Genomic DNA, 14,487 nt, shown 5'->3' with positions numbered 1-14,487 from the left:
GTGGCAGTGCAATAATTGAAAAAAAAATACGCATAACCTAGTAACTAAATAATCTATCATAGAGGTGAGAGTCCTCAGCGTTTCCAATTTGTCCGGGCAAGAAGGTACCTAATGCCATGATTATGCTCGTTCTTCTTCTATCGTGTGGGTTGTGAGGAGGAGTACAAACCTCATCAACCCTGGTGTCAGAGTTATTACTGATCCGCCAAAGGCCCCTAACATGGCTCATGTAACGTCTACTTACTTACATCAGTAAGTAGTAACCGGGACCAACGGCTTAACGTGCCTTCCGAAGCATAGATTATGTTATTCTCCTGCCCTTATCCGTCTCGTGTGGTTGACACAACATGTATTCCTCTTGTTTTTTCCTAGTGCCCAAGAATCGTTCGACTTAACATCGACTGATACATCGCAATGCTAATGACACGTCACAATCACAGCACTAGCTTATGTACTTTGACAGATCTAATTTTTACGGCGCATTGGGCTATTGTAAAATGTTATTTTATTGAAATGTAATCACAACAGCCTCCGTGGTCTAGAACAGCCTCCGTGGTCTAGTGGTTAGAGCATTAGGCTCACGATCTGGAGGTCCGGGTTCGATTCCCGATGGGGACATTGTCGAAATCACTTTGTGAGACTGTCCTTTGTTTGGTAAGGACTTTTCAGGCTTGAATCACCTTTGTCCGAAAAAGTAAGATGATTCCGTGCTTCGGAGGGCACGTTAAGCCGTTGATCCCGGCTATTAGCCGTAGAAACACCTCCACCAACCCGCAGTGGAGCAGCGTGGTGGAGTATGCTCCATACCCCCTCCGGTTGATTGAGGGGAGGCCTGTGCCCAGCAGTGGGACGTGTATAGGCTGTTTATGTGTGTGTATGTAATCACTTATTGTACTAAACTGGTCGTTCTGTTTGATAGTACTCACACTTTTCCCACACATATCCATCTTCACACAATTTATCCACATTTTCTTGGGTCATCCTCTGCCCTATATCGATCCGCATACATACTCACTTCCAGGACTCGCTTCTTATATTGCGTCCTTTGCGGCAAATCTACAATATAAGTAACGTCAAAAAATCCTTCATAGAAAAATGTGGTAATCCAGTAGGGACAAAGTTTGACTCCCACTATGTGGTCGCCGGTTCGAACCTAGAGCAGACGCCAGTCGCACATGGCTCCACGGAATAGAAAAAGAGGATGGAAAGGGGGAAAGGATGAAAAACGTGCATTTTGTATGAGAACCGCTGTCGCCGGTTCATACTCCTGCAAACAGATAATTACGATAGTTCTACTGCTTCTCAAATTCCATAACCACTTTACCGGCTGTATATTTTATGTGATAGGGTGCAATTTTATCAAGATACTGCATACAAAAATATTTTTCTGGTAAATAGCCGATCATACTAAGGCTTTGGCTTTTCTGTTTTATGGAGGAATCTCCTTGCATATTTGATTTTATGTCCTGTAGGTTATAATGCATATACTACCGCGTATACTATCGCGTAGCTCCGTAGGTCGTTAGTTGAAGTATGAACTATTTGCTCATACTTCTAAGGTGCGCGTTTCGCGCTCACTTGGCACTTCCAACCTCCTTCTATTCCGTACGTGGCCCGTATAATGTTGAAAAAAGATTAATACCTCCTCGTTTGTTATAAGTTATAAGCCACTTTCACGAAAAAATACATTTAATATTCATCCTCATTTTAACGACTGTTTTTTCGGTATCATATTGCGTATAATATTTTACGTATTAACTTGGGATATGGAACTAAAAAACAAAGGTTAAAGGCACGGAAAGGGAAAAGTATGATAAAAAACCGGTTTATCCCAGCATTGAGTAGGAAAAAGTTGCAGCTTACACTTCGCACCGCTAAGCACATATCAATGGCGTTGGGTAGAACTAGTGAAGCATAGAGGTTAGTATCCAATGTGATAATGTAGGATTTCCTCCTGTGATTCTAACCAAGAGGGTGTTTTCGGGATTTCAACAGAACGGGAAACATTTAGATTGAAAAAATATATAAATACAGAACTACTTGTAGAGGTATTTCCGGGGCCTAAAAAAAAAATGTTTTTTGCTTTCGTTAACATTAACAAAAAGATTCATTACAAAATACACCAGCGAGCTGTGTTTAGGTTCCATGTAATAAGGTGCGAGCCTATTTCCATTAACCGGGCACAAATCTTGGAAACGACAGTTACTTATCTATCTATTAGCTCTATGGTTATATATCTGTCGTAACAGTGGGTGTCGTAACATCATCAGAATGGAGGGTGGGCGTTAGAAGACAATAATGGCCGTCATCAGTATCACAATCATTTTATTTACTTCCACATAGTTTTTGTATCACGATTAAATAAAGTCACAGCATAAGGTACACACTCACGGCAACGTCACGGTATTCGTAACGGTTACACAGTCTCTCGTTATCTAGCGCGCATAAGGACGTTAGCGCGAAGGGGCTACTCGCCCTCTACTTGCCCTCCACCACCCATGGTTCCTATATTCGGACCGAATCATCGGGACATGTGAACGTACTTGCTAGGTGCTCTTTTCCGATCACACTTTCTTGACGTCCCTACAAGTTATAGGTGAGCGACTATAGCACTCCACGTTCCGATCGTAATTATTCGACACGTCCGCTCAAGACGATGGTTCGCGGTAGACTGCCCGACCGACTAGAACGGCAGTGCACGTCCGCTCGACACGACGACTCTGTAGTGACTCTGTCGACTTCACTCAGCTCTGGCCGTATGCCACCTGCCGTCGGAGCGTTGCAACTTCATGACGGAAATGATGTAACTTCATTTTATTTTCCGATTTGATCAATTTCTCTTCTTAATTCATAACAACTCCGACATATCTATATGCCTCGCAATCATAGAATTTAAACTGATTGTGCTAAATAAATATCATATGAATAAGTCAGTCCTACAGAAGAGGAGAGGGAGATGCTCAGATATATACCTACTTACAAACTTTCTTAGCCTTATATAAATAACCCCTCCCCCATTATTTCAGCTTTGCTCGGCGCGATACATTATGGATTAAAATGATACTACTGGTCCATGTAGTCTATAATGATTCTGGGTCTTTTAGCATCCTCCTCTTCGGTAATATTTGTTAATGTTAACGAAAGTATAATTTAGGGCAATTCAATGGGAATAACTATCTTAAAATTTGACGCTTCGCTAAAGCCCAGTGTAGGAATTTTTTATCATATCCAAATTGCCAATAAAGCATTCCAAATCCATTGATTTGAAAAAAAAAAAGATTTGGAAAGTAAATCGACTTACGTTTATTTTTTAGCCAATTTCCTGCAATCATCAAAAACATTACGAAACAGCTGACGTCGAAAAACGTCGAATACAAATCCGCGCAAATTACATAAGAACAAAATATCCGAATCGACAATGGTGTTCAGAATGTAGATAGACGTATAGGTATATGGAGACTCCAGCCCTCGGTGTTTCCCTAGTTACCAGACGCCCCTCCTGACCTACTTTTGGTTTGTAACGCCAATTTAGCCAGACACTTTGCAGACACCCCCCAATTTGAGCAAGAGCCGACTTTTTAAGGGCCCCGTCCATAATCAGGGGTCATTTTAAATTGGCCCACCTTAGTCAAGCCGCTATAAAAACAACATCGAACGGTGAGAAGTTAATTCCGTAGGTGTGATAGAACGCTGTGTTAAGAATTCACAGCGTCCTCTGCATTGTTTCTTTTTATCGCTTCGTAACTAATTCATAGTGGAATTACTTACATTATATGACTCATAAATAAAGTGAAAGCGTTTCCCTAAATATGTATTTTACTTTTATAATTGCACAAAATTATAACATCCGTAACCGGAATCGGTAAAAAATATAGCTAATCGGTATCCGTAACTTCAGATCCATGACATCCCAGGCACTCGTACAATACATAGTCTGAGGGACGCTCGAATGGGCAATTAGACGACAACTTGCAACCGCCTTTGATGCGAAGCCCTAAAATGGTTATGAGGAACCGTATGAGACTGGTAATCAGAAGTTAGAAGTCTAAAGCCAGAAGTCAGAAATCATGGATAAACTTGTTATGTTGTAAATTGCGGATATGGAAGAGGGATTGGGCACGTCACGTCTGTCGGATGCCTAACGACCTGTGGGCTAAGATCACCACAGAATGGTCTCCGAGCAGAAACAGACGTGGTAGGCCCAGGCGGAGAAGGCGCGACTTGGATGCTTGCCTGGAATTCTGGCCAGAGGAAGTACTGGAGAGAGAGTCTTGGGAGAAATGGAGGGAGACCTTTGCTGAGCAGTGGGACACCTCAGGCTAGATTAGACAAGAAACTTGTTGAAGGTCAATTTAACATTTTTGAATCTACGTCAACAGTTCATCAGCCATGTAAAGTTCATCATGTTAGAAAGTACATATACCCGCTATTGGTTTTAAGACCATGCCAAATCTTTGTTTTAAATACAACGAAATTACATTGTTCTGTCATTATGTAACTACATTCCACCTCATCGTGGTCTACCTACCCTTATAGTAAGTAAGTTCATTGCTGAATCCTTACAAAGGTTAAATGTAAGGCAAGGTTAAACATTTCTACTTATAGACTCGCCGCTATTCATAGAGCCATATAATTATAAGTCTATTTATGGCAATTCATTCGAAAATGTTAATATAGGTTTTATATTCCTTTATCATTTAACTGGTGAAATAATTCATTTTACAATCTTCTTCGTCTTAGTTGTATCATAACGTAACAATGTATTTTGTAATGACAAAGTAGCATTGATATTATGCTTGAATTGATTGCATTCGTGATTTTAGAACATTATTTTAATCTGTGCTTCTATGAGTACACAGTACATATATGAGTAGATATAATTTCAGATACTTATATAACTCTCCTTTTTGCCACAGCAAAGTCACAGCAGGCGGCCTTATTGCTAAGGTAGCAATCTCTTCCAGGCAACCTTTAGGTATAGAAAATTAATTTAATAAAAGCGAGTCTATCTCGCCAGGGCAAAAAAAGTTATACTTAACGCAATTATTTTACGTTCCAAATCGGTAAATTCGGAAATATATTGTTTGAAGAAGAAGAAGAAGGGAATCATCCTATTCAGTTATTTATTGTAGGTTTTCCTCAGATGGCATTAACTACTTGGCCGGACAAATGGGAAGCTCTAAAAGCTCTCATCCGTTTGGTTCAAAATACATCAACCCTCCTACTACTCGTGCTTTACCTCGGCTTTCATCCAATCAATATGTAATGCTTTATAATTACACTGCCGGACACATTATCTAACCATCCTTTGTTGTAATGTTTAAAGGACTAGATAATAAAAATACTGTTAAACAAAAAGTTTTATCTATCATAATGTGACGGATTGACAATGACAACAAACAAACTCAGCAACCAGAGACTTCTGGAATGTCATCATAAATTCTTCCTTTAAGCGGCATCCTTTTCTGACGCATAGCAGCGTCTTTGTTTTTCTTTACTAGAATGGTCAGAGAGATTCCACCTGAGATTATTCGAGAAAATAATTCTAGTATGAGACCATAGAATATATAAGGAGCGGGAAAAGCAAGGAGAGCCAGTTCAGATTTTAAAGCGATCGGAGCAAGAAGAAGAAGTGAGAAAGTGAAAGCAAAGGAAAAGACGAAGCGAAGGACAGTGTTTTAAGCAGTGGTAAGTGCAGTGTCAAGTGTAGTGTTAAGCGCAGTGTTAGTGCAGAACTAGTGTAGTGTTTTGTGCTGTGTTCGAGTGTCGCGAAATAAAGTGTAGTGACGGTGACGGAGTTATACCGCGAAGCCCTGTGCGGAAGCTGTGCCGTGTGTATAGTGAATAAATTCGTTGCTTCTTGGACTCATTGCGTTTCCTTCCAATCACAAAATCCACTTCCGTAACAATAGTATCGATGTCCTAAGTATTAGATTTACTCGCCGGCGCTTTAATGTTGCTCTATTATGCTTTTACTTTCCACTATAAAAACGCTCTTAGCTCTTAGAAGCACTTCATTTTGAGTGCTATAAAAGTCAAGGTGACGATACTCGTGGTTGAGGTTACTTTTAAATATAGAACAGCTTTTTGATAAAAGATTTCATTACATTTTTTTTGTTACAATAATTTCGTCTGATGGTAAGTAATGACGCGGCCTAAGGTAGATTGTGGATACATTTTAGCGATGTAACGAATATTTCTGTGGTTCGCATTCAGTACATGTCAAAAAATCGAATCGCTACGTCGCTAGTACCTACATAGAATGCCTTATTCACTCTAGCTTTGAAAATTCCAAGATTAATACGTTTGGGGAAATAGCTGCCACAGACCATAGAAGTCCTTCAACTGCTTTTAGATTGTAAATAATAAAACACCTTGCTTTACGAAAATTGTTCTCCGTTATAATTATGTAAATTGGTTCTTAAAATAAATTGATACTTATCTGCCAAAAATATTTTCCGGATCCGAGTATTATTCCTACTTCTCTTTAGAAATGGTCGGTTATTATGTGACTTAACTCTGTACCGTCGGTGAAAAGTAATACAAGTCCAAAATTCAAGTTTTGAGAAAATCAAGTTTAAAGTTAAAAAAATTCTAGCTCGCGACTTATAAGGAATAATGGAACAGAAGTTAGATGTGTCGATAGGTGATGATGGAAGGTTTCTTTTCTAATATTTAGTTATATTTAGAACCTAAACAGGAATGGTAGAGGATCAAAATAAATTACATGTATCAGTTGACACCAACTTTTATACTGTGTAAATTGATACAAGTCTACTTATACCTTTTTACACACATAACTATACAAAAGTCATCGTTGATATATCATATTTCAATTATTAATTTTACAGTCTTATTCTACAAAAAACAAAATGTCTTGGAAGAAAGTTTATTTCATAATGTTGTAGAAAGGCAAAATTCTATTTATTTTCTTTAAAAAGTAAAGAAACGTAACTTATATCAATTGACACAAACGATAAACTATAACAAATTTGTGTCAAGTGGTTTAACATGACTTATTTTTTCGGTTTTATTGTGTAAAATGATACATGTTTTTACGAATTTCTAATAATAAATACATATAAAGATGGTACACGTATATATAGTGTAAGGTGGCGATAATAAGATATTTTTGTTATGATTTTACTCTCAAAACTCATAAATAACCGGTCAAAACCACCACTGCTGCCCACTACAAACACATTTTGTGCACTACACTACGCCCCTAATCAAAACCACTTTTGGTTCATTTTTGCAGTCAAAATCTTACAAATTCAATTATGATAATATTTCCACCCCTAACAAATGAAGGTAAGAGGAATCATATTAAGACTGGTCTTTAGGAATGTTTCGGGCTAGCCTGGCTGTATGGCCTGAAGATAAAGGTGATGTACCTACTTACTTTTAAACCAAAATCACACAAACCGGTAAGTGTTACTTCTTTCCTGCTGAAACTATTTAAAAGATCACAACTCATTCCACAATCAAAAACCCCTAAAGTAAAGTAACATTCGATATTTCGAATTATCAAAATTCCCGGTCTAATGGTAGCCCGCAACATTGACAGAACGATAAACGGAGTCGAATCAATGTTGACGATAAGAATAGGTAGTGAAAATGAAGATCATTGGTTCACCTCCAAACCTATAGGTTACACAGGGCTATCCTCAGACCATGACCATGACCACCATGGACCATGGTCTGTTATGGTTAAGCTAAATGAGCTCGTTTCCGCAAAACTCTACACGTAAGCACACGTGGGGGACTTTCTGCGTATCCTCGCGTATGGACCACTATTGTGAAGTGGGCAAACTTCCCACTATATCATCATCATCTTCCTGCCCTTATCTCACTCTAGGTGGGGTCGGCACAACATGTTTGGGCAAATGTCCCATCTTCTTCTTCTTCTATCGTGTGGATTGTGAGGTGAATTACCAACCCCATCAACCCTGGTGTCAGGGTTATAACTGAGCCGCCATAGGCCCCTGACTTGACTCAATGAATACTCGAATGTCCCATATGTAATGTTATTTTAATGGGCTCAGTTTTCCGCATAAACGCAAGTGGTCTATTATGCGTGCTTTTATTGACTATGTAAGCCAACTAACTCCTTTCAGAAGCTCAAATACCTCCTGGGATTTTTACAAACTTTGTGACCTGGTTTAATTAAGGGGTTGTGCCCGTGGTGTTGCCAATTATTTATTCTAATCTAATCTATCCTACAAGACCCCACTGCTGGGCAAAGGCCTCCCCTTCCTCTTTCCATTTTTTACAGTCCTGTGCGTAATTCTCTCTTATGTAATCAAAATACAGAAAAAAAATATTACTGGTGGTGCTCAAGAGTTCAGAGCGGTTATTCCCTTTATAAAAATGAGGAAGCTCGACAAATTTACACCATTCAACGTGTTTGAGAAATTGGTAATCTTCTCTTGAGAAGATGTGGCAGATCCCGATGCTGCCGATGCCGAGCTGTCATCTACGGCTGTGTAGGTTCAAAAATACCACTACCGGCGCTTGCATAAAAGATCTAACCAGCGTGTATTGAATGGCTTGCATATTAATTGGAGCTCGATAATATTTGGAGCCACTATTTCACGTCTACAACCTCCTTAGCAATGAAGGCAGCGTTCAATCTGCCACCGCTTAACCTGCATGTAATCAAGAAAACTATGTAAAACAGCTATACTTCGAGCTAAGGGAAGGAGACTAACGACAGTTATGACAAATCTCAAATACCTCTTGACTAACCCTGCCATGGTGATAACGACGCCATGATCAGGACCCACAACTTATTGAGGTACTGTAATTAAGTACTAAGGTGGCTATAGTAGAAAGAGAAAAAACACGGTGTGGTCTGAAGTACTAACTTAACCTATACCCATTCGCAATGCGGATCAGATATGGTTTGCTGTGGCTCTAGACAAAATGTCTTCCCATAGACAGGTTTATGCGGAGGTCACCCTAGGATACACACTGGTGGCGCATGGAATCGAACTTGTGTGTATCATTATACACGACACGTTATTGATATCTAAGATCGTATTTTCAAAAATATTTTGATATATATTAATTTATATTACTTTTCACGAAAAAATAAATTTGGTGTTTGATGTTACAACTAAAATTATATCATTAAACACGGACTGTGAGAATTCAAGGATTGCGTGTATTTTAATATATGTTGAGTTGCATTTACTTACACCAAAATATTTAGTGAAAATCTTCATTTCACTTTAATGCAAGTTAAGATGAATTATGTTACACGTGTTATAACAGCATGAATCCTTCACAAACAGTACTTATATCACTAAACACAAAAATTATCTCCGTATTTATAATAGCTACAGTTACGAGAATTAGACAGAAAGAAAGAGATTTTTTTGAACATGAAGTGTGTGCTAATAACTCAAAAGTGATACAACTCGAGTTGTATTACTTTTCACCGACGGTACAGAACTTTAAAAAGAGATACCTATTAATAATCTGTTCCTCCTTTCAAACTTCAGGACCCTAATGCCGATTCTGCCAGCGCGGCATAGCTGACGATTTTCCTTATTCAGCGCTTATAGCCATCGTCCCACTAAATCGATTAATTTCTTCAAATACAATCCTCTTATTAACGCTTGGAGCTGAGATTCGCGGCCAAGTGGGTACTCTCAGGCATGTTGTCTTAAATTTTATACCAGGCCTTCAGCGCTTCCCTTTTCTCCAGCCAAGTAGCTACTGTCATATGCGGAAAATCTCTCTCTCTTTATTTAAGAGCTGCGCTCTTGTCGGTGGAGTAATTGCCATTTCTCTCTTCTTCCCGCCAAATCCTTCACCTCCTAATACGACACGACCTGCACCTTCTATTATATAAAAAAAAACAGTATTGCGGAAAATCTACGATGAGTTAAAAATAAACACCCAAAGTAGCATATGTTACGTATGTATGTATCTATTACGCAGTAATATCTAGTCCACCCATTGTGTGGCCGAACAGAATAACAAAGATAACTCTGTGATAAACGGGTGCGGTCAGCCGGCTAGCTACTATGCAAATCAATGCAGGCCTGCCGCCATGCAGTCTGGAATAGACTGAAAGAACCGGGAACTGAAATAATAATGTGACTAAGCATAACACTAGTAGATCAATATTGGCATGTTTTTACACTGATACGAATAAACGTGGTCGTACCTAAGTTGGGCAAAATTGTTGTGAAAGTAATAGGTACAGTCATGAGCAATATAATGTACCCACTTTAGGACTTTGTCGCACTAACATATTTGGCATTTATTGAGACTTACAGTTCAATTTGTCAAAAAAGTTAACGTGACATGGTACCAAAGTGTATACATATTAATGCTCGTGACCGTACTAAGCAATAATATCCTCTGAATAAGACTCCAATACCGATTTCGCCGGCGTGGTCGGTGATTTCCCTCATTCAGCGCTTATCGTTGTCAGCCTATTAAGGTCGATTAATTTCTTTGAAATACAATCCCCTCAGACCCCCTTCCCCCCCTTAACCGAGCCCCCCCCCCCCAGCCGAGGTTCGCGCTCAACTGGGCACCATCAGGCCTGGCTTGTTGTCTTAAATTTTGTACCGGTGCGGTTAAGAGCCTTTAGCGCTCTCAATTTATCCGGCCTAGTACTTAGTTACTGCCATTTAATTTTGCGGCAAAAACGTCTGGATTTGTACATAATTAATTTTGTAGAATTTTGCTGTAGCATTATAGTAAAATGATTTACCCCGAAGCCTTTTGAGCACTTACCGTGGCTTTATTAACTTCTTGGCTTTAGTTTTAAAACTTGGCTATTTGGTTGCTAAGAGCTATTGGATAATTAATGTCAAAACTTGTGCCAGAAAAGAAAAATGGATTGCATTCAAGCCTTTTAACAAAATTGTTTACAGAATTTGGAGACAACGATATTATTTATTTTGAGAAAGTAAGAAATAACAATATTTAACAAGAATGTAATGTAGAATTCTGACGACCCGATTACTCTAGCCATAGAGACGCTAAGCTTCTTAAGTTCAGGACCCCGATAACGACCCAGCGAGCGTGGTCCACGTTTTCCTTCTTTCAGTGCTTATCGCTATCGTCCCAGGAGCCGAATCTCTTCAATATAACCCTCTCAGACGACACGTTGACCCGAGGTTGGCATCCACCTGGGACTTAACAGGCAGAGTCAGTTCTGTGTCTGAAGATCTGTACAGGTGAGAGCCCTCAGTGCTCCCCAATTCTCCGGTCATGAAGCTAATACTCGAGGTGATAATCAGCTGAACGTATTCTGTCTTTTATTTACTCCCTTTATTTACTTAGTCAACTCCCTCCTATCCTCTTGGTGCATAAAAAGGCTGAAACGTACGAATGTACTTACGGACTAATGGACAAGGCAGCTCTGGCTGTATTGTACTAAAACAGTGAAAATAACAGAACAGATCTCATAATAGTCTAGCGGCTGATGGCAGATAACGAGTACAGAAAAAAAAACAATCCAGCCCTCGCGGCTCGGTAACCGCATCGCGCGCGACGCGAATTATATCAAGAGCTTTGACTAATAATCGTACGACGTCTGCTACGAAGCTGCGTCTTTTGGTCGAAACCCTCGATATACCATGGTTGCCATGCAGAGCCTGCTACAGATAAATTATCGAAAGCTGTTACGATACGGGTAGCACGTCAGATCTATTATTAGTACAAAAATTGGATGACACTTTGTCTAAGAAAAAGCCACTTTATCGTTATTATCCAAAAAACCTTACCTTCAAAATCTTGCTCCGTGTAGTCGTGATGCGTGTGTTTCCTGGCTGCAGGGTCTTTTGGCGCCTCATCATCATCAGCTCGTGTCTCCATCTTCCAGGGCCTGAGGAAAAAAAACATTATTTATAAGCATGGATCGTCTAATCAACTGAGTAGGTACGAGGCTATCTGCCCACCCACCAGCGCGGATGATGCAAATCAACCTAGCTCCAAGGTCGGAGGCGGAGATGGTGGGGGCGGAGAGTGTCTTTTCTATACCTTATTAATGTATATTCTAGGCCACAACCATGGGCGATGGGCACAGGTTGGGTCATGGGTGGCCACTGAAATTTTATCTCATTCTCTACAGAGATAGGTTGTCAGGGTTTTAAAAAGCCACATCGAAGCAATTCATATAAAAAAGCAATATTGCTATTTGACATTTGTTTGCATTCCGCTCTTACGCATTACGTATATGCGCATATGTCAAATTGCAATATTACTTTTTCAGATGAATTGCTTCGATGTGGCCTTTTTAACTCCCCTGGTGACTCCCCTTGACATAAAAGCTGGATTCGCTCCTAGCCACATGATGGTAGGTAAGTGACGATGTATAATGCGACGCCTTGGCGCTTGAGTACGAAGACACTTGCTATTTTTACAGCTTCTAGGGATCACAGATATAAGTATTTAGATGCTAATTTCAACTTGATACCTGCACGCGTTCCCGAGAAAAAGTTTGACAGATATTCGAACGGACAACAAAGTGATCCTGTAAGGGTTCGGTTTCTCCTTTTGAGGTTCGAAACCCTAGTGGCTATAATAAAATTCTCTAAAAAAAATGCGTTCCAGCGCTTCAATAAAAATAGATTTATGATTATCTTTATCAAATGAGCTACGGAGGGGCAAACAGGGCACTTTGTATCCCTCGCTAGCCAGACGGTGGTCGTTGCCCCACTGACCGAATGACAGCGTTTCACATAATGGTATGAACCCTCTTTGGGGTGAAAAAGGCACCGTCCTATTGTATCAAATGTTAACATGCTGGGATAAGGGACGGGTTTTAAATGTAGGCGTTGATGTGTTAAGAGCATCTTATAGAAACCAATAAGTTTGGAATTCGTGAATAACTTGCATTATGTATACGCTGTCTCTTCAGTGAATTTTATAAGAGGCAAATCTATAGGTACCTACAGGACGCTAGTGACACCGTAACAAAAATATAACGTCTACTTAATGTTGTACAGCTTTAACCTGATGGGTCATTACTTATTTTCTCATTACCTACTCGGGTACATAATTATTCCAATATACAACGTAATGGCAGAAGCATAATATAAAAATAATTGTTGCTTGATATTTAGATCACATTGTTATTATGTCGCTACTTGTGTTGCTTCTCTTTTTGATCAGTATTATAATATATGGAAGATGTAAAAAATGTGCCTTGGCGTAGTAAAAAAAAATATACGGTCGAATTGAGAACCTCCTCCTTTTTTGAAGTCGATAAAAAGGGTGGCCTTTTTTGGAGAGCTGCGGCACCTATATACCTTTATGTTTTCCAACTAAATATTAATGTGTGTATATTTTAATGTTGTAAGTGTATAATGTGTATCGTAGGTTTTTACCTAAATAAACTTTTTTATTATTATTATTTTCGTCATTCATTTACCCGAAAACAAAGGTAAAAGTTGCATAATGTTTGTTACGCATGACATTAGAAGGAAATCTATTCAGCGCCCTCTATATTGCTATTGAGGAACGTAGTCTGATAAGTCCCTCAATGTACTAACCGATGTAAACAGATGGTAGGTGTTTTCCTTGTCAAGAATGTTTAATTAAGTTTATGAGTTCGAACTTCGCAAACATTCGCTAGACGTATACCAACGTAGTCGCATGCGTTTACCGATTTACATTGATGGTTTTTATTTAAAAACCAAAAAAAATGTAAATCGGTATATATATATATATATATATATATATATGTATGTATATATGTGTGTGTATGTTTTATGCAGCGTAATGCACAATATGAGACTGATAATATTTAAAAAAGAACTAAAATTTTCATGAATTTTACGACAGGAAATTCCACTTGATATACATCAAATTTCAGAATCACAGTCTGAATAATTCCTCAAAGTTATCATTTTTATGTAACAAAAGTAATCAGTCTAGCAGCCTTAAATAGCCTATGTTGGCTGTAACAGAGGAAAACAGACACTCGAGTGATAATTTCCGTTATTTACCTATTTGGGCGTAAGGAACCGTAGGTACCTATACAAATACGTTTTCCTGGTAAGCTATTTCGAAATTCCTATGCTAACAGAATATCAATAGATTCAATGGAAGTTTATGTTGAAAATGGAGGGGTACGACAAACAATCTCCAATAACCAATTTAATATAACGAGCCACAAGGAGCATTGTTTTTGATAGGCACTTAAAGTAGTCCCAAATTGGCCATTATCATGTCTACATTTATAAATATCAGTTCAGATAAATACTGCGTAGGTAGATAATAGGTGCTTAGGTAGAATAATCCCTTTAAGGGTAAGAATTTGCTCTTATATAAACAACCGGAGATCTGTGTTGCTCTATATATATGTATATAAAAGATTAATTTTATTTACGTTTCTGGAGATATAATAAAATGTTAGGCTCTACACACGTACCTAATTAAGACTGAACCTGAAAGTTCTACAGATCAGTTTTTTTTGCAATATATAAATGTACTTGAAGCACTTCCATGTAAACTACT

The 14,487-nt window shown here is 38.8% G+C and overlaps 1 protein-coding gene across 3 annotated transcripts in view; it reads right to left on the bottom strand.

Annotated features, from left to right (window-relative positions):
- Window positions 1-14,487, bottom strand: part of LOC126370007 (sodium bicarbonate cotransporter 3) — a 109,602-nt gene that overhangs the window by 23,160 nt on the left and 71,955 nt on the right. For all 3 annotated transcript variants that reach the window (XM_050014637.1, XM_050014651.1, XM_050014631.1), the window contains one exon: window positions 11,751-11,851. In XM_050014637.1, coding sequence (XP_049870594.1) covers window positions 11,751-11,841 — 91 coding nt within the window. In that variant the 5' untranslated portion in view covers window positions 11,842-11,851. The remainder of the gene's footprint in view (window positions 1-11,750; window positions 11,852-14,487) is intronic.

Source organism: Pectinophora gossypiella, chromosome 1 (genome assembly GCF_024362695.1).
Source record: "Pectinophora gossypiella chromosome 1, ilPecGoss1.1, whole genome shotgun sequence".
NCBI classification, from domain to species: Eukaryota; Metazoa; Arthropoda; class Insecta; order Lepidoptera; family Gelechiidae; genus Pectinophora; species Pectinophora gossypiella.
The sequence above is the reverse complement of the archived record's forward strand: the minus strand, read 5'-3'. Positions and strand labels throughout refer to the sequence as shown.